Below are 20,889 nucleotides of genomic sequence, written 5' to 3' on the forward strand. Positions count from 1 at the left end.
CTCTGAGGAGGAGATTGCTCTGTGGTAGAGGCCTCTCTGAGGAGGAGATTGTTCTGTGGTAGAGACCTCTCTGAGGAGGAGATTGCTCTGTGGTAGAGAACTCTCTGAGGAGGAGACTGCTCTGTGGTAGAGACCTCTCTGAGGAGGAGATTGCTCTGTGGTAGAGACCTCTCTGAGGAGGAGATTGCTCTGTGGTAGAGGCCTCTCTGAGGAGGAGATTGTTCTGTGGTAGAGGCATATCTAGAGAAATCCAGAGGTAGTCGGCAGGTTGGGCCAGTAACCGAAAAGGTTGCTGGTTCGAATACCCAAGCCGACAAGGTGAACATTTGTCTGTGCCCTTGAGCAAGGCACGTGACCCTAATTTACTCCAGGGGTGCCGTACTACCATGGCTGACCCTGTAAAACAACACATTCCACTTCACCTATCTGCTGGATGTGAAAATACAACATTATCTTAGATGTGAGTCACTGATAACTGGTGTTGTACTGACATGATGGAACGTGATTGGAGTTCTAGGTGTGTGTGTGTGTGTGTGTGTGTGTGTTTTATTGGCCAGATCCGAGATGATTTTACCACGGTGGTGTCAGGTAGGATGTGCGTCATCGATTTCATCAAATATAAATGTCTGTTGTTTACAGTTTGATGACGGCCTAAATTCACGTCGAAGCGATTTCCGAAGGTAGAGCCACAGCTCAAACTGATGAAGCAACCAACACCTCGCGGCACAACGCCTCTCCCCTGTTTGACCTAGATAGTTAGTGTGTATGTATTGATATGTAGGCTACGTGTGCCTTTAAAAAAAGAAAATGTCTGTAGTTCTGTCCTTGGGTTGTTCTTGTCTATTTTAATGTTCTGTATTATATCATGTTTCCTGTTCTGTGTCGGACCCCCAGGAAGAGTAGCTGCTGCTTTTGCAACAGCCAATGGGGATCCTGATAAACTAGCGAAAGTGCCGCTAACGACGTTTGCGTGCTGACGTCACCACGTTTAGGCCTTCATGTGCTGACCTCGTCACATACCTGACCGATGTGTGACATCCACGTGTTCTCTAACATCTAACCTGATAGAAAGGTAGTTTATCACTTCGAACCTTGCTCAGTAGTCACACATCTTGCACTTTTAATGTCTTAGACTAGACTAATCAGAGTCTTGGCTAGGCTAGGCTATATTGGCTAGGCTATCTGAACGGTAGATAGTGGCTAGGCTATCTGAACGGTAGATAGTGGCTAGGCTATCTGAATGGTAGATAGTGGCTAGGCTATCTGAATGGTAGATAGTGGCTAGGCTATCAGAACGGTAGATAGTGGCTAGGCTATCAGAACGGTAGATAGTGGCTAGGCTATCTGAATGGTAGATAGTGGCTAGGCTATCTGAATGGTAGATAGTGGCTAGGCTATCTGAATGGTAGATAGTGGCTAGGCTATCTGAATGATAGCCAAAATCTAGCCTGTCTATCTGAATGGTAGATATTGTTTAGGCTATCTGAATGGTATATATTGGCTAGGCTATCTGAATGGTAGATATGGGCTAGGCTGTCTGAATGATAGACAGGCTAGATTTTGGCTATCTGAATGGTAGATATTGTTTAGGCTATCTGAATGGTAGATATTGGCTAGGCTATCTGAATGGTAGATATTGGCTGGGCTATCTGAATTATAGACAGGCTAGATATTGGCTAGGCTATCTGAATGGTAGATAGTAGTAGAATGGTCCCACTTCAATGAGCTTTTCTAGATACTAATCAGCCGTACCAGCGATTGTCCGGGAGGTAACTATCGTCTCTACCTCGTGTTCAGATTTCAGAGTTCCAATCACTTTGGACGTGAGCTGCAGCTCGACACCTCTCTGGTCTGATATGTCAATTCATAACCCATAGTTTTTTATACTGTCCTTCAAAAAGGGGAGGTTCCGTCAGGCTGACACGCTCTCTGACCTCACTCAAGGGGGCGGTGACTACTTACTCGTACAAAGTTATACAACTAATTCCCTCTTACAGGTGCTAAGATCACATCCCTCTCTTAACAAAAACACTTTCATCGTTTTTGTCCCGTGGGGGTCTGAACTGTCAAACCCCCCCCCCCCCCCCCCCCTCCCTCTTCTGGGTCTGGCCCAAGTCATGTATTGCCAAGCTGATCTGACCTATTCTCACAGGACAATTATCCGAATGACAGACAGGCTAGATTTGGCCATTGGTTATCTGAATGATAGATATTGGTTAGGCTATCTGAATGGTAGATATTGGCTAGGCTATCTGAATGACAGACAGGCTAGATTTGGCCATTGGTTATCTGAAGGAAATGCTCTTTGCTTGAATGTGTTTTCTCTACTGAGCACTCACAGTCTCCTGCCCCCAGCACTAAAGCCTTAACAATTAACCAGACAGGATTGCCTTGTAAACAAAGGCCCAGTAAAACCAGCCAACCAGCCAACCAGGTCACAGGACATTAGTCTTTGTTGGCTGAATGTCAGTGCTCTGCCTCGTCTCTCTCCCCCCCCTTGGAAAACTACATGCACCATCAGGCTTGGTGTGGAGACTGGAAACAACTAAGGTTTGCGTCCCAAATGGCACCTTTATTCCCTATATAGTGCACTGCTTTAGACCAAAGCCCCTATAGGCCCTGGTCAAAACTAGTGCACTATATACGGCATAGGGTGTGATTTAGGATGCAGACTGGGATTTGTGAAGCTGTTGGGGGAAGTAATTTGGTTACTTTCAGCTAGTGCTTCATTTGGTTACATGGAGATCAGCCCAGCATGTTGGCCTAGTTATTCTCTGGAGTTTTCCGACTTCTGGCTTTCTCCTCTGCATCCAAAACGGCAGCCTATTCTCTATATAGTGCACTACTTTAGACCAGAGCCCTGTGGGTCCTGTTCAAAATTAGTGCACTATGGAATAGGGCCCCATTTGGGATGCATTCTCTGTATGCTGAGGTAAAATGAACACTGTGTTTTGTTACTGGCTGAGGTAAAATGAACACTGTGTTTTGTTTCTGCCTGAGGTAGCTGGCTGAGGTAAAATGAACACTGTGTTTTGTTGCTGCCTGAGGTAGCTGGCTGAGGTAAAATGAACACTGTGTTTTGTTGCTGCCTGAGGTAAAACTAACTCTGTGTTTTGTTGCTGCCTGAGGTAGCTGGCTGAGGTAAAAACAAACACTGTGTTTTGTTGCTGGCTGAGGTAGCTGGCTGAGGTAAAATGAACACTGTTTTGTTGCTGCCTGAGGTAGCTGGCTGAGGTAAAATGAACACTGTGTTTTGTTGCTGCCTGAGGTAGCTGGCTGAGGTAAAAACAAACACGGTGTGTTTTGTTGCTGGCTGAGGTAGCTGGCTGAGGTAAAACTAACACTGTTTTGTTGCTGGCTGAGGTAAAACGAGGAGGTAAGAGGGAGAGGGGGTGGGAGGGAGGGTGGAGGGAGGGTGGGATGGAGAGTTGGTGGGAGGAAGGGAGAGGGGGCAATTGCACCGTTTTTATTCAGCAGTGTGTCCATCCATCGTTGGTCCGTCCATCGTTGGTCCGTCTCTACCAGCAGAGTACTCCCTGGCTGAGGCAGAACGACACCACAATGTCCATCTGTCTGTGCAGAGCTATTCAGACATACCTGTTCTGCTGTCTCTTAACGCCAGCTGACATCCAGCATCTCTGCCGCTAACATACATGTCCTGAGCCCATTGGTTCTGCCTGGCCAATGTGGCCATCGACTTTATGAAAAGCCCTGCGCCTGGTTGCAAGTTTCAAGTTTCAAGTTTTAATGTCACGTGCACAAGTCCAGGGAAATGCCTTTCTTGGAAACTCAAAACCCCACGATGCAATAATCAATAACACTGTAATACTATAAGAAAAACACACGGAAAGTACACTACATTATCAAAAGTATGTGGACACCTGCTCATCCAACATCTCATTACAAAATCATGGGCATTAATATGGAGTTGGTCCCCCCTTTGCTGCTATAACAGCCTCCACTCTTCTGGGGAAGGTTTTCCACTAGATGTTGGAACATTGCTGCTATAACAGCCTCCACTCTTCTGGGGAAGGTTTTCCACTAGATGTTGGAACATTGCTGCTATAACAACCTCCACTCTTCTGGGAAGGCTTTCCACTAGATGTTGGAACATTGCTGCTATAACAGCCTCCACTCTTCTGGGAAGGCTTTCCACTAGATGTTGGAACATTGCTGCTATAACAGCCTCCATTCTGCTGGGAAGGTTTTCCACTAGATGTTGGAACATTGCTGCTATAACAGCCTCCACTCTTCTGGGGAAGGTTTTCCACTAGATGTTGGAACATTGCTGCTATAACAGCCTCCACTCTTCTGGGAAGGCTTTCCACTAGATGTTGGAACATTGCTGCTATAACAACCTCCATTCTGCTGGGAAGGCTTTCCACTAGATGTTGGAACATTGCTGCTATAACAGCCTCCATTCTGCTGGGAAGGTTTTCCACTAGATGTTGGAACATTGCTGCTATAACAGCCTCCACTCTTCTGGGAAGGCTTTCCACTAGATGTTGGAACATTGCTGCTATAACAGCCTCCATTCTGCTGGGAAGGTTTTCCACTAGATGTTGGAACATTGCCGCGGGGACTTGCTTCCATTCAGCCACAAGAGCATTTAGTGAGGTGGGGCACCGATGTTGGGCGATTAGACCTGGTTCGATTTGCTCCAATTTGCATGCTCAGAGAACGGTAGTATGCATGTTGAGGAACACCCAATAAGTTAGTTAGTAATCAAACTATATAGAAGGTCTACCATATTACCATGTACAGGGATACTGGAGTGATGGAGGTAGATATGTATAGGGGGAAGGTGACAGGGATACTGGAGTGATGGAGGTAGATATGTATAGGGAGAAGGTGACAGGGATACTGGAGTGATGGAGGTAGATATGTATAGGTAGATATGTATAGGGGTAAGGAGACAGGGATACTGGAGTGATGGAGGTAGATATGTACAGCTTGCTGTGTGGAAGCAGAGAGAACAGTCTATGACATGGGTGATTGGAGTCTTTAACCATTTCCCGGGCCTTCCTACTGCGGTCTCTTTTATAGAGGTCCTGGGTGGCAGGGAGCTGGTCCCCAGTGATGTACTGGGCCGTCCACACCACACTCTGATATAGAGGTCCTGGGTGGCAGGGAGCTGGGCCCCAGTGATGTACTGGGCCGTCCACACCACACTCTGATATAGAGGTCCTGGGTGGCAGGGAGCTGGCCCCCAGTGATGTACTGGGCCGTCCACACCACACTCTGATATAGAGGTCCTGGGTGGCAGGGAGCTGGGCCCCAGTGATGTACTGGGCCGTCCACACCACACTCTATAGCACCATGTGATCGAAGGCGGTGCTGTTGCCGTACCGGGCAGTGATGCAGCCTGTCAAAATTATCAAGGCTTTATTATGAAGGGCTGTTCTGTAAACCTCCCCCTGGTCTATGGATGTTCTTTAAACCTCCCCCTGGTCTATGGCTGTTCTGTAAACCTCCACCCTGGTCTATGGCTGTTCTTTAAACCTCCACCCTGGTCTATGGCTGTTCTTTAAACCTCCCCCTGGTCTATGGCTGTTCTGTAAACCTCCCCCTGGTCTATGGCTGTTCTGTAAACCTCCCCCTGGTCTATGGCTGTTCTTTAAACCTCCCCCTGGTCTATGGCTGTTCTGTAAACCTCCCCCTGGTCTATGGCTGTTCTGTAAACCTCCACCCTGGTCTATGGCTGTTCTTTAAACCTCCCCCTTGTCTATGGCTGTTCTTTAAACCTCCCCCTGGTCTATGGCTGTTCTGTAAACCTCCACCCTGGTCTATGGCTGTTCTTTAAACCTCCCCCTGGTCTATGGCTGTTCTTTAAACCTCCCCCTTGTCTATGGCTGTTCTTTAAACCTCCACCCTGGTCTATGGCTGTTCTTTAAACCTCCCCCTGGTCTATGGCTGTTCTTTAAACCTTCCCCTTGTCTATGGCTGTTCTTTAAACCTCCCCCTGGTCTATGGCTGTTCTGTAAACCTCCCCCTGGTCTATGGCTGTTCTGTAAACCTCCACCCTGGTCTATGGCTGTTCTTTAAACCTCCCCCTTGTCTATGGCTGTTCTTTAAACCTCCCCCTGGTCTATGGCTGTTCTGTAAACCTCCCCCTGGTCTATGGCTGTTCTTTAAACCTCCCCCTGGTCTATGGCTGTTCTGTAAACCTCCCCCTTGTCTATGGCTGTTCTTTAAACCTCCACCCTGGTCTATGGCTGTTCTGTAAACCTCCACCCTGGTCTATGGCTGTTCTTTAAACCTCCCCCTGGTCTATGGCTGTTCTGTAAACCTCCCCCTTGTCTATGGCTGTTCTTTAAACCTCCACCCTGGTCTATGGCTGTTCTTTAAACCTCCCCCTTGTCTATGGCTGTTCTTTAAACCTCCCCCTGGTCTATGGCTGTTCTGTAAACCTCCCCCTGGTCTATGGCTGTTCTGTAAACCTCCACCCTGGTCTATGGCTGTTCTTTAAAGCCTCCCCCTGGTCTATGGCTGTTCTTTAAACCTCCCCATGGTCTATGGCTGTTCTGTAAACCTCGCCCTTGTCTATGGCTGTTCTTTAAACCTTCCCCTGGTCTATGGCTGTTCTTTAAACCTCCCCCTGGTCTAGGCTTTAGTGGAAGCCTGCTCTGACTTGTCTTGGAAAAGTGACTAGTTAACGAGGTTCCTGTGGGATTGTTAATGGTACAATTTGACAGTGGAGAGAGTAGTTAAGTAGTAGACTCACTCCACCACCTACCTTTATTCACAAACAGAGGAGAGACTAGCCTGCTGGTCCAGTCTTCTACCAGCTTCTGTAATGTTGTTATTCAGAGTCCGTATAGACTACTGTTGGATACAACTGGTCAATATTGGCATGTAGACTGACACCCACTGAGATGCCTTGCTGTCATAGACAGATATCAGTTGACTAGTTTGCTATATGGCCAATTTACCGCGGCTAAGGGCTGTTCTTAGGCACGATGCAACGTGGAGTGCTTGGACACAGCCCTTAGCCGTGGTATATTGATCATATATCACAAACTTCCGAGGTGCCTTATTGCTACTATAAACTCTTTACCAATGTAATTAGAGCAGTAAAAATAAATGTTTTGTCATACCCGTGGTATACGGTCTGATATGCCACGTCTGTCAGCCAATCAGCATTCAGGGCTTGCATACATCACACAGTCACACGCATGCTAACAAGGACACATTCTCTCTCTCTGTTTCTCTCTCTCTCTGTTTCTCTCTCTCTCTGTTTCTTTCTCTCTCTTTCTCTCTCTCTCTGTTTCTCTCTCTCTCCCTTTCTCTCTCTTTCTCTCTCTGTTTCTCTCTCTGTTTCTCTCTCTGTTTCTCTCTCTCTCTCTCTCTCTCTCTCTGTTTCTCTCTCTCTCTGTTTCTCTCTCTCTCTGTTTCTCTCTCTCTCTGTTTCTCTCTCTCACATGTTAGTAGACACTGCTCTTCCTGTGCACTCCTCTCATACCCTGCTGTCTCACACTGCAGTCACTCCTCTCATACCCTGCTGTCTCACACTGCAGTCCCTCCTCTCATACCCTGCTGTCTCACTCTGCAGTCACTCCTCTCATACCCTGCTGTCTCACACTGCAGTCACTCCTCTCATACCCTGCTGTCTCGCACTGCAGTCACTCCTCTCATACCCTGCTGTCTCACACTGCAGTCCCTCCTCTCATACCCTGCTGTCTCACACTGCAGTCACTCCTCTCATACCCTGCTGTCTCACACTGCAGTCACTCCTCTCATACCCTGCTGTCTCACACTGCAGTCACTCCTCTCATACCCTGCTGTCTCACACTGCAGTCACTCCTCTCATACCCTGCTGTGTGTTAGTGGAGCAGATTTACATGCAACACACACACACACACACACACACACACACACACACACACACACACACACACACACACCTCCCCAGTGTATTTGCGTGTGGCCAGGGGGTGCTAATCCGCAGGGGACAAACAAAATAATAATAAATAAATAAATGCAGAGTAAACATCATGCCTCCAGGAATGTGTCTGATTGAAGATGAAAAGCATCTGTCTCTCTCTGGCATCTGAAAGATATCCACGCACGCACGCACACACACACACACTCACACACCTACCTGCTGTGAAAGATATCCCTACACACACACACTCATCTGCTGTGAAAGATACCCCCTCGCTGCCAAGAGTTTGGAGCTCACAAAGCGACATGCCAAGTTTTATCAGTCTCTCTCTCTCTGTCCTCTCACTCTCTGTCCTTTCTCTCTCTCCCTGTCCTCTCACTCTCGGTCTCTCTCCCTCTCTCTCTCTCTCTCTGTCCTCTCACTCTCTGTCCTTTCTCTCTCTCCCTGCCTCTCTCTCTCTCTCTCTCTGTCCTCTCACTCTCTGTCCTCTCTCTCTCTCTCTCTCCCTGTCTCTGTCTCTCTCTCTCTCTCTCTCTCTCTGTCCTCTCACTCTCTGTCCTCTCTCTCTCTCTCTCTGTCCTTTCTCTCTCTCTCTCTCTCTCTCTCTCTCTGTCCTCTCACACTCTGCCCTCTCTCTCTGTCTCTCTGACTCTCTCTCTCTCTCTCTCTCTCTCTCTCTGACGCTCTCTCAATTCAATTCAAGGGGCTTTATTGGCATGGGGAACATATGTTAACATTGCCAAAGCAAGTGAAGTAGATAATATACAAAAGTGAAATAAACATTACAAATGTCATATTACGTATATATACAGTGTTGTAACGATATACAAATGGTTAAAGTATATATAAGCATAAATATGGGTTGTTCGGATTTTTTGTGGATCAGTGTAATCTAAAGGAAATATGTGTCTCTAATATGGTCATACATTAGGCAAGAGGTTAGGAAGTGCAGCTCAATTTCCACCTCATTTTGTGGGCAGTGAGCACATAGCCTGTCTTCTCTTGAGAGCCAGGTCTGCCTACGGCGGCCTTTCTCAATAGCAAGGCTATGCTCACGGAGTCTGTACTTAGTCAAAGCTTTCCTTAAGTTTGGGTCAGTCTCTGTTTAGGGCCAAATAGCATTCTAGTTTGCTCTGTTTTTTTGTTAATTCTTTCCAATGTGTCAAGTAATTATCTTTTTGTTTTCTCATGATTTGGTTGGGTCTAATTGCGCTTCTGTCCTGTGGCTCTGTGGGGTGGGTTTGTGAACAAGGACCAGCTTGCTTAGGGGACTCTTCTCCAGGTTCATCTCTCTGTAGGTGATGGCTTTGTTATGGAAGGTTTGGGAATCGCTTCCTTTTAGGTGGTTGTAGAATTTAATGTCTCTCTCTCTCTCTCTCTCTGTTTCTCTCTCTGTGTGTCTCTCTCTCTCTCTCTGTGTCTCTCTCTCTCTCTGTGTCTCTCTCTCTGTGTCTCTCTCTCTCTCTCTCTCTGTCTCTCTCTCTCTCTGTGTGTCTCTCTCTCTCTCTCTCTCTCTCTCTGTGTCTCTCTCTCTGTCTCTCTCTCTCTCTGTATGTCTGTCTGTCTGTCTCTCTCTCTCTCTCTCTCTCTCTCTGTCTCTCTGTGTGTCTCTCTCTCTCTCTCTCTGTGTGTCTCTCTCTCTCTCTCTCTCTGTGTGTCTCTCTCTCTCTCTCTCTCTGTGTGTCTCTCTCTCTCTCTGTCTCTCTCTCTCTCTCTCTGTCTCTCTCTCTCTCTCTCTCTCGCTGTCTCTCTCTCTCGCTGTCTCTCTCTCTCTCTCTCTCTCTCTCTCTCTCTCTCTCTCTCTCTCTCTCTCTCTCTCTCTCTCTCTCTCTCTCTCTCTCTCTCTCTCTCTCCTCTCTCTCTCCTCTCTCTCCTCTCTCTCCTCTCTCTCCTCTCTCTCCTCTCTCTCCTCTCTCTCTCTCTCTACCTACAGACTTATAATACCAACAAATCCCAGGCCCAAAGAACGTGGAGAATAAGATTCACTTTCTTAGGCGTTCAGTTAACTTGGGGGTGTTTTTTTTTCCTCTGTGGGAATAAAGGTAAAATTATGAGATACAGGGAGTCCGAGGTGAAACAGCCGACGGGGCAACGCTGTGACTCATAACACACGGCACGCCAAGGCGTTACCTCACTTTCTTCTCATTCTCATCCTTCTCCTTTCTTCGCCAAGCAACTTGTCAAAAGAGATTAAAGGCCCGGATGAAGAGAGACATTTTTTGGGTTGTTGAATTTTTAGCTTGTTAAAATCTCTCTGTGGGAGAGGGGGGGGGGGCTCTCTGTGTGTGTATTGAAACAGTCCTGTGAGTAATGGGCTAGTCAACACCTCTGCAGGTTTTTAGAGAGGTTTAGCAGTTGTTTCTCTAACTGAACGCTGACTGGTCACCCACCAAGCATGGACACATTTTGTATTCTGTAGGAGGCTGGTAGAAGGAACCGTGTTTTAGTTTCTTGGCACCACATCTCTGAGAAAAAGCAGAGGGTTTGGAACCAACATTCTTTTCCAATCGTTTAGTTCTGAACAGAACCATTATTTTCTTTGTTCCGTTCCAGCAAAATAAAGTTCAGAACCGAACCGATGTTGTTCCTTTCTGGTCCCTTTTTATTTAGCAAGACAATAAATGAGTTCACCAATCGGTGCAGTTTGAGCAGGTTGGCTGTAGAGTGGGCAAGATCTAGTCGTTTACATGCATTGGACAGACAAGTGTAGGCCGCAAGATGTGAGTGAAAGATTGCGGAGGAGAGAGGAGGCTTGGCTGGAAGCGCTGGGTAGATTGTTATAACATGCATTATCTGAATTAGACCCACAGGATTATACCTACGGAGGAAACGTTGAATGTCTTTGAACTTCTGAGAGTTGTCTTAATGTTGGACAAGCATGTGTGTGCAGAGGGGCATCGGAAATAAAACAAAAACTCATCTCTCCCTAATTTCTAAATCACGCTTGTAACATCAGTAGGCAACAGTAGCCTAGGCTTTGGGGGGGGCGGGGCTACATTAGTCTAGGCTTTGGAGGGGGAGGGGCTACAGTAGCCTAGGCTTTGGGGGAGGAGGGGCTAAATTAGTCTAGGCTTTGGGGGGGAGGGGCTACAGTAGCCTAGGCTTTGGAGGGGGCGGGGCTACATTAGTCTAGGCTTTGGGGGGGAGGGGCTACAGTAGCCTAGGCTTCGGAGGGACAGGTAGCCTACATACATACTGGCAAAGATTTCCAGCTGGCAGTCAGACGCTGGAATTAGTTTCTGAGTGACAGAGTGAGGGCTTTGAAAATATGCTTTGTTGTGTTTTTTGTGGGACTGGAAATAAATGCCCAGAACGTAAAATATCGTTATTAAGCGGTTCCTATGCTTTTAAAATAACAGTTCTATTCCGGAACAGTATTGATCACTTTCGTTCCCGGTTCTGATTCTGTTCCTTGACAATTGTTATTTTTCATTTTTCTGTTTCCTGAACTGTCTGTTCCCCCAGGTCCCTAGAGAAGGTATGAGTTAAGGTATAAGTTAAGGTATGAGAAGGTATGACTCCCCAGGGTGTCACTGTGTACTAGTCTGTCCCCAGGGAGTCACTGTGTACTAGTCTGTCCCCAGCTATCGCCCGTCATGGAGGGGTTAGAGGGGTAGCTATCACCCGTCTAGGAGGGGTTACAGGGGTAGCTATCACCCGTCTAGGAGGGGTTAGAGGGGTAGCTATCACCCATCAAGGAGGGGTTAGATGGGTAGCTATCACCCGTCTAGGAGGGGTTAGAGGGGTAGCTATCACCCGTCTAGGAGGGGTTAGAGGGGTAGCTATCACCCATCAAGGAGGGGTTAGAGGGGTAGCTATCACCCGTCAAGGAGGGGTTAGAGGGGTAGCTATCACCCGTCAAGGAGGGGTTAGAGGGGTAGCTATCACCCGTCAAGGAGGGGTTAGAGGGGTAGCTATCACCCATCAAGGAGGGGTTAGAGGGGTAGCTATCACCCGTCAAGGAGGGGTTAGAGGGGTAGCTATCACCCGTCAAGGAGGGGTTAGAGGGGTAGCTATCACCCATCAAGGAGGGGTTAGAGGGGTAGCTATCACCTGTCAAGGAGGGGTTAGAGGGGGAGCTATCACCCGTCAAGGAGGGGTTAGAGGGGTAGCTATCACCCGTCAAGGAGGGGTTAGAGGGGTAGCTATCACCCGCTAAGGAGGGGTTAGAGGGGTAGCTATCACCCGCCAAGGAGGGGTTAGAGGGGTAGCTATCACCCGTCATGGAGGGGTTAGAGGGATAGCTATCACCCGTCAAGTAGGGGTAGCTATCACCCGTCAAGGAGGGGTTAGAGGGGTAGCTATCGCCCGTCAAGGAGGGGTTAGAGGGGTAGCTATCACCCATCAAGGAGGGGTTAGAGGGGTAGCTATCGCCCGTCAAGTAGGGGTAGCTATCTCCCGTCAAGGAGGGTTTAGAGGGGTAGCTATCACCCGTCAAGGAGGGGTTAGAGGTGTAGCTATCGCCCGTCAAGGAGGGGTTAGAGGGGTAGCTATCACCCGTCAAGTAGGGGTAGCCATCAAGGAGGGGTTAGAGGGGTAGCTATCACCCATCAAGGAGGGATTAGAGGGGTAGCTATCACCCGTCAAGTAGGGGTAGCTATCACCCATCAAGGAGGGGTTAGAGGGGTAGCTATCACCCATCAAGGAGGGGTTAGAGGGGTAGCTATCACCCGTCAAGGAGGGGTTAGAGGGGTAGCTATCACCCGTCAAGGAGGGGTTAGAGGGGTAGCTATCACCCATCAAGGAGGGGTTAGAGGGGTAGCTATCGCCCATCAATGAGGGGTTAGAGGGGTAGCTATCACCCGTCTAGGAGGGGTTAGAGGGGTAGCTATCACCCGTCTAGGAGGGGTTAGAGGGGTAGCTATCACCCGTCTAGGAGGGGTTAGAGGGGTAGCTATCACCCGTCTAGGAGGGGTTAGAGGGGTAGCTATCACCCGTCTAGGAGGGGTTAGAGGGGTAGCTATCACCCGTCAAGGAGGGGTTAGAGGGGTAGCTATCACCCGTCAAGGAGGGGTTAGAGGGGTAGCTATCACCCGTCAAGGAGGGGTTAGAGGGGTAGCTATCGCCCGTCAAGGAGCTGTTAAAGGGGTAGCTATCGCCCGTCAAGTAGGGGTAGCTATCTCCTGTCAAGGAGGAGTTAGAGGGGTAGCTATCTCCTGTCAAGGAGGGGTTAGAGGGGTAGCTATCTCCTGTCAAGGAGGAGTTAGAGGGGTAGCTATCTCCTGTCAAGGAGGAGTTAGAGGGGTAGCTATCTCCTGTCAAGGAGGGGTTAGAGGGGTAGCTATTCCCCGTCAAGTAGGGGTTAGTTTTCTTGTCTCCCCACGATTCTCTGTTGGTTGTTATGCTGCATTTCTTAACGTTTAGGAAACTGCTAATGCGGCGGTCTCTGGTGTTATATAGCCTGGTGTTATATAGCCTGGTGTTATATAGCCTGGTGTTATATAGCCTGGTGTTATATAGCCTGGTGTTATATAGCCTGGTGTTATATAGCCTGGTGTTATATAGCCTGGTGTTATATAGCCTGGTGTTATATAGCCTGGTGTTATATAGCCTGGTGTTATATAGTCTGGTGTTATATAGCCTGGTGTTATATAGCCTGGTGTTATATAGCCTGGTGTTATATAGCCTGGTGTTATATAGCCTGGTGTTATATAGCCTGGTGTTATATAGTCTGGTGTTATATAGCCTGGTGTTATATAGCCTGGTGTTATATAGCCTGGTGTTATATAGCCTGGTGTTATATAGCCTGGTGTTATATAGCCTGGTGTTATATAGCCTGGTGTTATATAGCCTGGTGTTATATAGCCTGGTGTTATATAGCCTGGATAGTGTTGTTACCGATTGTGTCTTTGATGGATCCAAGCTACACTTTTTTTCTTGTCTGGCTTTTGTACCAGCGTTTTGCAGATGACTTCCGTCAGATCAGATCAGATCAGATCAGATTTAAATGAAAACACTAACGTCCTGTCTTTTCTCTGTCTCCTCCCAGGTGTCTGTGTTTGATCGTGTGAGGTGAGGTGTCTGTCTTCGTTGAGGGGAGCGAAGAGGAGTCGGCGTTTTGTGTCTTCGTTGAGGGGAGCGAGGAGGAGGAGTCGCTGTGCCAACCTGGACCATCATGGTGCCAAACATTCACCCTGCAGTTCCCCTCCTGCCCAGGGGGGCGGTGCCATCCCTCCTGCTGCTACTCAGCTGCCTGGTGCTCTCCTCTCAGGCTGACAGTAAGTATACTGTACTTCATGTATGACTAAAAACATGCTCTTTAAACCCCAGGATCATGCCAGAATACAGCCATACCTGTGGTTCATGGCGTTAATAACACTCAAGTTGGAGTTGGAGTCACTTACTAAAACACACTCGCTGTACTTTTAAGTTGTTTTGGATAAAAGCGTTTACTAAATGGCATATATTATAATACATTAACAAAGACGTATGTTTCTTTAGATTTTATACCGATGGAAGAGACCAAATAGACTTCGACTTGTAGTTCATCGTGTAATTTGTTCAGTCGGTCTGCCTCTTAACAGAAGTGCACTATTACATTAAACTGGACTGCTGAATATTCATTTTTTGCTCTAGCTTGTTTGTTTGTTTGTTTGTTTGCTTAAGGAGACGCTGCTCACGCTGTGCAATTTGCTGCTTAATTTAACTCTGTACATACCACTCCAGGGCCCATTTTAACTCTGTACATACCACTCCAGGGCCCATTTTAACCCCGTACATACCACTCCAGGGCCCATTTTAACCCCGTACATACCACTCCAGGGCCCATTTTAACCCTGTACATACCACTCCAGGGCCCATTTTAACCCCGTACATACCACTCCAGGGCCCATTTTAACCCCGTACATACCACTCCAGGGCCCATTTTAACCTTTCTGATCTCCCCATCCCGGATCCGGGTTCGTGAATACAGACTCAAGCTCATTACCATAACGCAACGTTAACTATTCATGAAAATCGCAAATGAAATGAAATAAATATGCTAGCTCTCAAGCTTAGCCTTTTGTTAACAACACTGTCATCTCAGATTTTCAAAATATGCTTCTCAACCATTGCAAAACAAGCATTTGTGTAACAGTATTGATGGCTAACGTAGCATTTAGCATTAGCATTCAGCTGGCAACATTTACACAAAAAAACAGAAAAGCATTCAAAAAAATCATTTACCTTTGAAGAACTTCAGATGTTTTCAATGAGGAGACTCTCAGATAGCAAATGTTCAGTTTTTCCTGAAAGATTATTTGTTTAGGACAAATCGCTCCGTTTTCTGCGTCACGTTTAGCTATGAAAAAACCCCTGTATCCAGGATTGTGTAAATCTATCAGCAAGCTCATTAGCATAACACAACGTTAACTATTTATGAAAATCGCAAATGAAATGAAATAAATATGCCATCTCTCAAGCTTAGCCTTTTGTAAACAACACTGTCATCTCAGATTTTCAAAATATGCTTCTCAACCATAGGAAAACAATCATTTGTGTAAAAGTAGCTAGCTAGAGTTAGCATTTCGCGTTAGCATTTAGCGTTAGCATTAGCGTTAGCATCCAGCACGCAACATTAACAAAAACATAAAAGCCTTCAAATAAAATCATTTACCTTTGAAGAACTTCTGATGTTTTCAATGAGGATACTCTCAGTTAGATAGCAGATGCTCAGTTTTTCCAAAAAGATTCCTTGTGTATTAGAAATAGCTCCGTTTTATACATCACATTTGGCTACCAAAAAAAATCCATAAATTCAGTCCTCAAAACGCAAACTTTTTTCCAAATTAACTCCATAATATCGACTGAAAACATGGCAAACGTTGTTTAGAATCAATCCTCAAGGTGTTTTTCACATATCTCTTCATTGATACATCGTTCTTGGACACATGCTTTCTCTCCTGAATCCCAGGAGAAAATGACCGCACCTGAAGATTACGCACAAATTTAGACAAAGGACACCGGGCGGACCTCTGGAAAATGTAGTCTCTTATGGCCAATCTTCCAATGATATGCCTACAAATACGTCACAATGCTGCTAAGACCTTGGGCGAACGACAGAAAGTGTAGGCTCATTCCTTGCGCAATCACAGCCATATAAGGAGAGAATGGAAAACAGAGCTTCAGAAATTCTGCTAATTCCTGGGTGATGCATCATCTTGGTTTCGCCTGTAGAATGAGTTCTGGGGCACTTACAGACAAAATCTTTGCAGATTCTGAAACTTCAGAGTGTTTTCTTTCCAAAACTGTCAAGAATATGCATAGTCGAGCATCTTTTCGTGACAAAATATCGCGCTTAAAACGGGAACGTTTTTTATCCAAAAATGAAATAGCGCCCCTAGAGCTCTAAGAGGTTAACCCCGTACATACCACTCCAGGGCCCATTTTAACCCCGTACATACCACTCCAGGGCCCATTTTAACTCCGTACATACCACTCCAGGGCCCATTTTAACTCCGTACATACCACTCCAGGGCCCATTTTAACTCAGTACATACCACTCCAGGGCCCATTTTAACTCTGTACATACCACTCCAGGGCCCATTTTAACTCTGTACATACCACTCCAGGGCCCATTTTAACTCTGTACATACCACTCCAGGGCCCATTTTAACTCAGTACATACCACTCCAGGGCCCATTTTAACTCCGTACATACCACTCCAGGGCCCATTTTAACCCCGTACATACCACTCCAGGGCCCATTTTAACTCAGTACATACAGTGCCTTGCGAAAGTATTCGGCCCCCTTGAACTTTGCGACCTTTTGCCACATTTCAGGCTTCAAACATAAAGATATAAAACTGTATTTTTTTGTGAAGAATCAACAACAAGTGGGACACAATCATGAAGTGGAACGACATTTATTGGATATTTCAAACTTTGTTAACAAATCAAAAACTGAAAAATTGGGCGTGCAAAATTATTCAGCCCCTTTACTTTCAGTGCAGCAAACTCTCTCCAGAAGTTCAATGAGGATCTCTGAATGATGCAATGTTGACCTAAATGACTAATGATGATAAATACAATCCACCTGTGTGTAATCAAGTCTTCATAGAAATGCACCTGCACTGTGATAGTCTCAGAGGTCCGTTAAAAGCGCAGAGAGCATCATGAAGAACAAGGAACACACCAGGCAGGTCCGAGATACTGTTGTGAAGAAGTTTAAAGCCGGATTTGGATACAAAATGATTTCCCAAGCTTTAAACATCCCAAGGAGCACTGTGCAAGCGATAATATTGAAATGGAAGGAGTATCAGACCACTGCAAATCTACCAAGACCTGGCCGTCCCTCTAAACTTTCAGCTCATACAAGGAGAAGACTGATCAGAGATGCAGCCAAGAGGCCCATGATCACTCTGGATGAACTGCAGAGATCTACAGCGGAGGTGGGAGACTCTGTCCATAGGACAACAATCAGTCGTATATTGCACAAATCTGGCCTTTATGGAAGAGTGGCAAGAAGAAAGCCATTTCTTAAAGATATCCATAAAAAGTGTTGTTTAAAGTTTGCCACAAGCCACCTGGGAGACACACCAAACATGTGGAAGAAGGTGCTCTGGTCAGATGAAACCAAAATTGAACTTTTTGGCAACAATGCAAAACGTTATGTTTGGCGTAAAAGCAACACAGCTGAACACACCATCCCCACTGTCAAACATGGTGGTGGCAGCATCATGGTTTGGGCCTGCTTTTCTTCAGCAGGGACAGGGAAGATGGTTAAAATTGATGGGAAGATGGATGGAGCCAAATACAGGACCATTCTGGAAGAAAACCTGATGGAGTCTGCAAAAGACCTGAGACTGGGACGGAGATTTGTCTTCCAACAAGACAATGATCCAAAACATAAAGCAAAATCTACAATGGAATGGTTCAAAAATAAACATATCCAGGTGTTAGAATGGCCAAGTCAAAGTCCAGACCTGAATCCAATCGAGAATCTGTGTAAAGAACTGAAAACTGCTGTTCACAAATGCTCTCCATCCAACCTCACTGAGCTCGAGCTGTTTTGCAAGGAGGAATGGGAAAATATTTCAGTCTCTCGATGTGCAAATCTGATAGAGACATACCCCAAGCGACTTACAGCTGTAATCGCAGCAAAAGGTGGCGCTACAAAGTATTAACTTAATGGGGCTGAATAATTTTGCACGCCCAATTTTTCCGTACAGACCACTCCAGGGCCCATTTTAACTCTGTACATACCACTCCAGGGCCCATTTTAACTCCGTACATACCACTCCAGGGCCCATTTTAACTCAGTACATACCACTCCAGGGCCCATTTTAACTCTGTACATACCACTCCAGGGCCCATTTTCCCCCGATGGCGCTGGAACTGAGTCTTACGAGTGTTTTAAACATCTTTCCTACAACGACCCAAGATGCAACATGCGTTTTCCCAGAACACCACGCCAGTGAGAACGGTCGCTAAGTGCGTCGTTGGAGCGTGTGTCAACGCTGATAGGAACGTAAAGGAGTGCTGGTCTCGGATCAGCTTTTTCCATTCAAATCTGACCTTAACATTATAATTATTTCACAATATTGATGACGGATCAGATCCTAGAGAGATATTACCACCTACAATTTGGCAAAGTCATGAAATATTTTGATATAAATTACAGACAGTAGGCAACAAGTAGCAAAATAGAACTCAATTGATTAAACATTAAATTTATTTCAATATGATTGATATAGACATATAGCCTACTGTTTTATATTTTAATACAGTCATTCGGGCTTTCGTTTGAAGCATCTCATTATACGTGGATTGTTTGTAATCAATTGCAAAGACATTTGGCAAGTTTTGAATTTATAGTTAACTTTGTTCTGGAGTCATCGGTGGTCACATAGAGACCGATAAAACCCATGTGGTTCTGTTCAGTGGAGATCTTCTGGGTATGAAGTGACGCAGGAAGGCAAAACTGTACCGGTCCAGTCCACTTGGTCTCCTAGGTGGATTCTGATAGCACCATACTCAGCTGCTTTCCAAATGCACTCAGTCTGCTGGTGTTCTGTAGAATATTCTAGAAACAGTACATGGGGAGTGTGTGTGTGTGTGTGTGTGCGGGTGTGTGTGTGTGTGTGTGTGTGTGTGTGTGTGCGTGCGTGCGTGCGTGCGTATGACCTCAGTGCCCTGCTGTCCATCTTAATGAAGATAGGGGTTTGGAGAAGTGCTCTCTTCGAGACGTGTCACTGTCGCTAGGGTTCTGGGGCCCCTGGGAGTCTGTGTGGCCCCCGGGGTTGTCGAGTGTGGAGAGATGCCCTACAGAAGAGGAGGGGTCAGGGACCAAAAATTAATTCAGCACATAACCTCAACCACAGCGCTGTCACAGGGTCACTGTAATTCAATTAGATCACACACGCATACACTCTCATTTTCTATCTCACGTTTTAACCTCCCCTGCCGCTCGCTGTGTGACCGTTGGCTTCGCATTTAAACACGTGTCAGTGTATTACTGACCTTCGGGAACACATTTTATTCTCTACCATTGTACTCTAGAATCCCGACGGCGTGCTCTACGCCAAGGCTTCCAGTTCCCTCCACAATAATGTAGAGATGAGTCACTTCAGCCCCTTTTTTCACCTCTGACCCTGCGACATATAGGACGAATGAAGTGGTTGTGTGATGTTTGAGTGGTAAAATAAATTAAACTCAGCCCTCCGTTAGTCAGACGGGAAACAAAGATAGACAATTGAGTGTAATATTATTCTCTTGTTAATTAGCCTTTCTGATGTGGTAGCTTCTATCTAGATATGTGGTCCTCTTGCTCTTCTCTCTACTGTGAAAGCCTTACCTCTCTATAGGCGCAGGCAGGCAGGCGGGCGGGCGGGCGGGGACAGACAGACAGACAGACAGTCCTACTATAGCTGTCTCCCCTGCTCCCTCCCTGTTCTCCCCTGCTCCCTCCCTGTCCCTCCCTGTTCTCCCCTGTCCCTCCCTGTTCTCCCCTGCTCCCTAACTACAGTAATGCTATTAATCAGAGGTGGATGCTTTCTTCTTATCATGATTCATATGATACTCTGAAGTCCTGTCTATACTGTGTTTAAGCCTGACCTCTCTATAGGTTAAGACAGACAGATCTCTTCTAAAGCTGGTCCCCTCTGTTCTGCTGCCTAACAAACTCCAGTAATCAGATCAATACCAGGTAAAACGAGCCAGTGGGGCCTTTTAATTCTCAGACAAAGACAGTCTCTGTGTCGTGACCAACTGGAAACCTCGTCTTCTGTTCAGACAGTCACTAAGCCTCCCTCTACAATGGGCTGGTAGTTAAGGACAGGCACTGAGCCTCTCTCTACAATGGGCTGGTAGTTAAGGACAGTCACTGAGCCTCTCTCTACAATGGGCTGGTAGTTAAGGACAGTCACTAAGCCTCCCTCTACAATGGGCTGGTAGTTAAGGACAGTCACTGAGCCTCTCTCTACAATGGGCTGGTAGTTAAGGACAGTCACTAAGCCACCCTCTACAATGGGCTGGTAGTTAAGGACAGTCACTGAGCCTCTCTCTACAATGGGCTGGTAGTTAAGGACAGTCACTAAGCCTCTCTCTACAATGGGCTGGTAGTTAAGGACAGTCACTAAGCCTCCCTCTACAATGGGCTGGTAGTTAAGGACAGTCACTAAGCCTCCCTCTACAATGGGCTGGTAGTTAAGGACAGTCACTAAGCCTCTCTCTACAATGGGCTGGTAGTTAAGGACAGTCACTAAGCCTCTCTCTACAATGGGCTGGTAGTTAAGGACAGTCACTGACCCTTTCTCTACAATGGGCTGGTAGTTAAGGACAGTCACTAAGCCTCCCTCTACAATGGGCTGGTAGTTAAGGACAGTCACTGAGCCTCTTTCTACAATGGGCTGGTAGTTAAGGACAGTCACTGAGCCTCTCTCTACAATGGGCTGGTAGTTAAGGACAGTCACTGAGCCTCTCTCTACAATAGGTTGGTAGTTAAGGACAGTCACCGAGCCTCTCTCTACAATGGGCTGGTAAGGACAGCAGGAGACAGTTGTCTGGGTCATATTCAAAACAGCC

At 46.6% G+C, this 20,889-nt stretch overlaps 1 protein-coding gene across 1 annotated transcript in view; it reads left to right on the top strand.

Annotated features, from left to right (window-relative positions):
- LOC110492646 (receptor-type tyrosine-protein phosphatase F) overlaps nt 1–20,889 on the top strand; it is a 349,905-nt gene that overhangs the window by 31,912 nt on the left and 297,104 nt on the right. The window contains 1 exon segment of the mRNA XM_090182892.1: nt 13,875–14,103. Coding sequence (XP_090039018.1) covers nt 14,001–14,103 — 103 coding nt within the window. The 5' untranslated portion in view covers nt 13,875–14,000.

The sequence above is a fragment of the Oncorhynchus mykiss genome, chromosome 8 (assembly GCF_057628025.1).
Source record: "Oncorhynchus mykiss isolate SJ-2025 chromosome 8, ASM5762802v1, whole genome shotgun sequence".
NCBI classification, from domain to species: domain Eukaryota; kingdom Metazoa; phylum Chordata; class Actinopteri; order Salmoniformes; family Salmonidae; genus Oncorhynchus; species Oncorhynchus mykiss.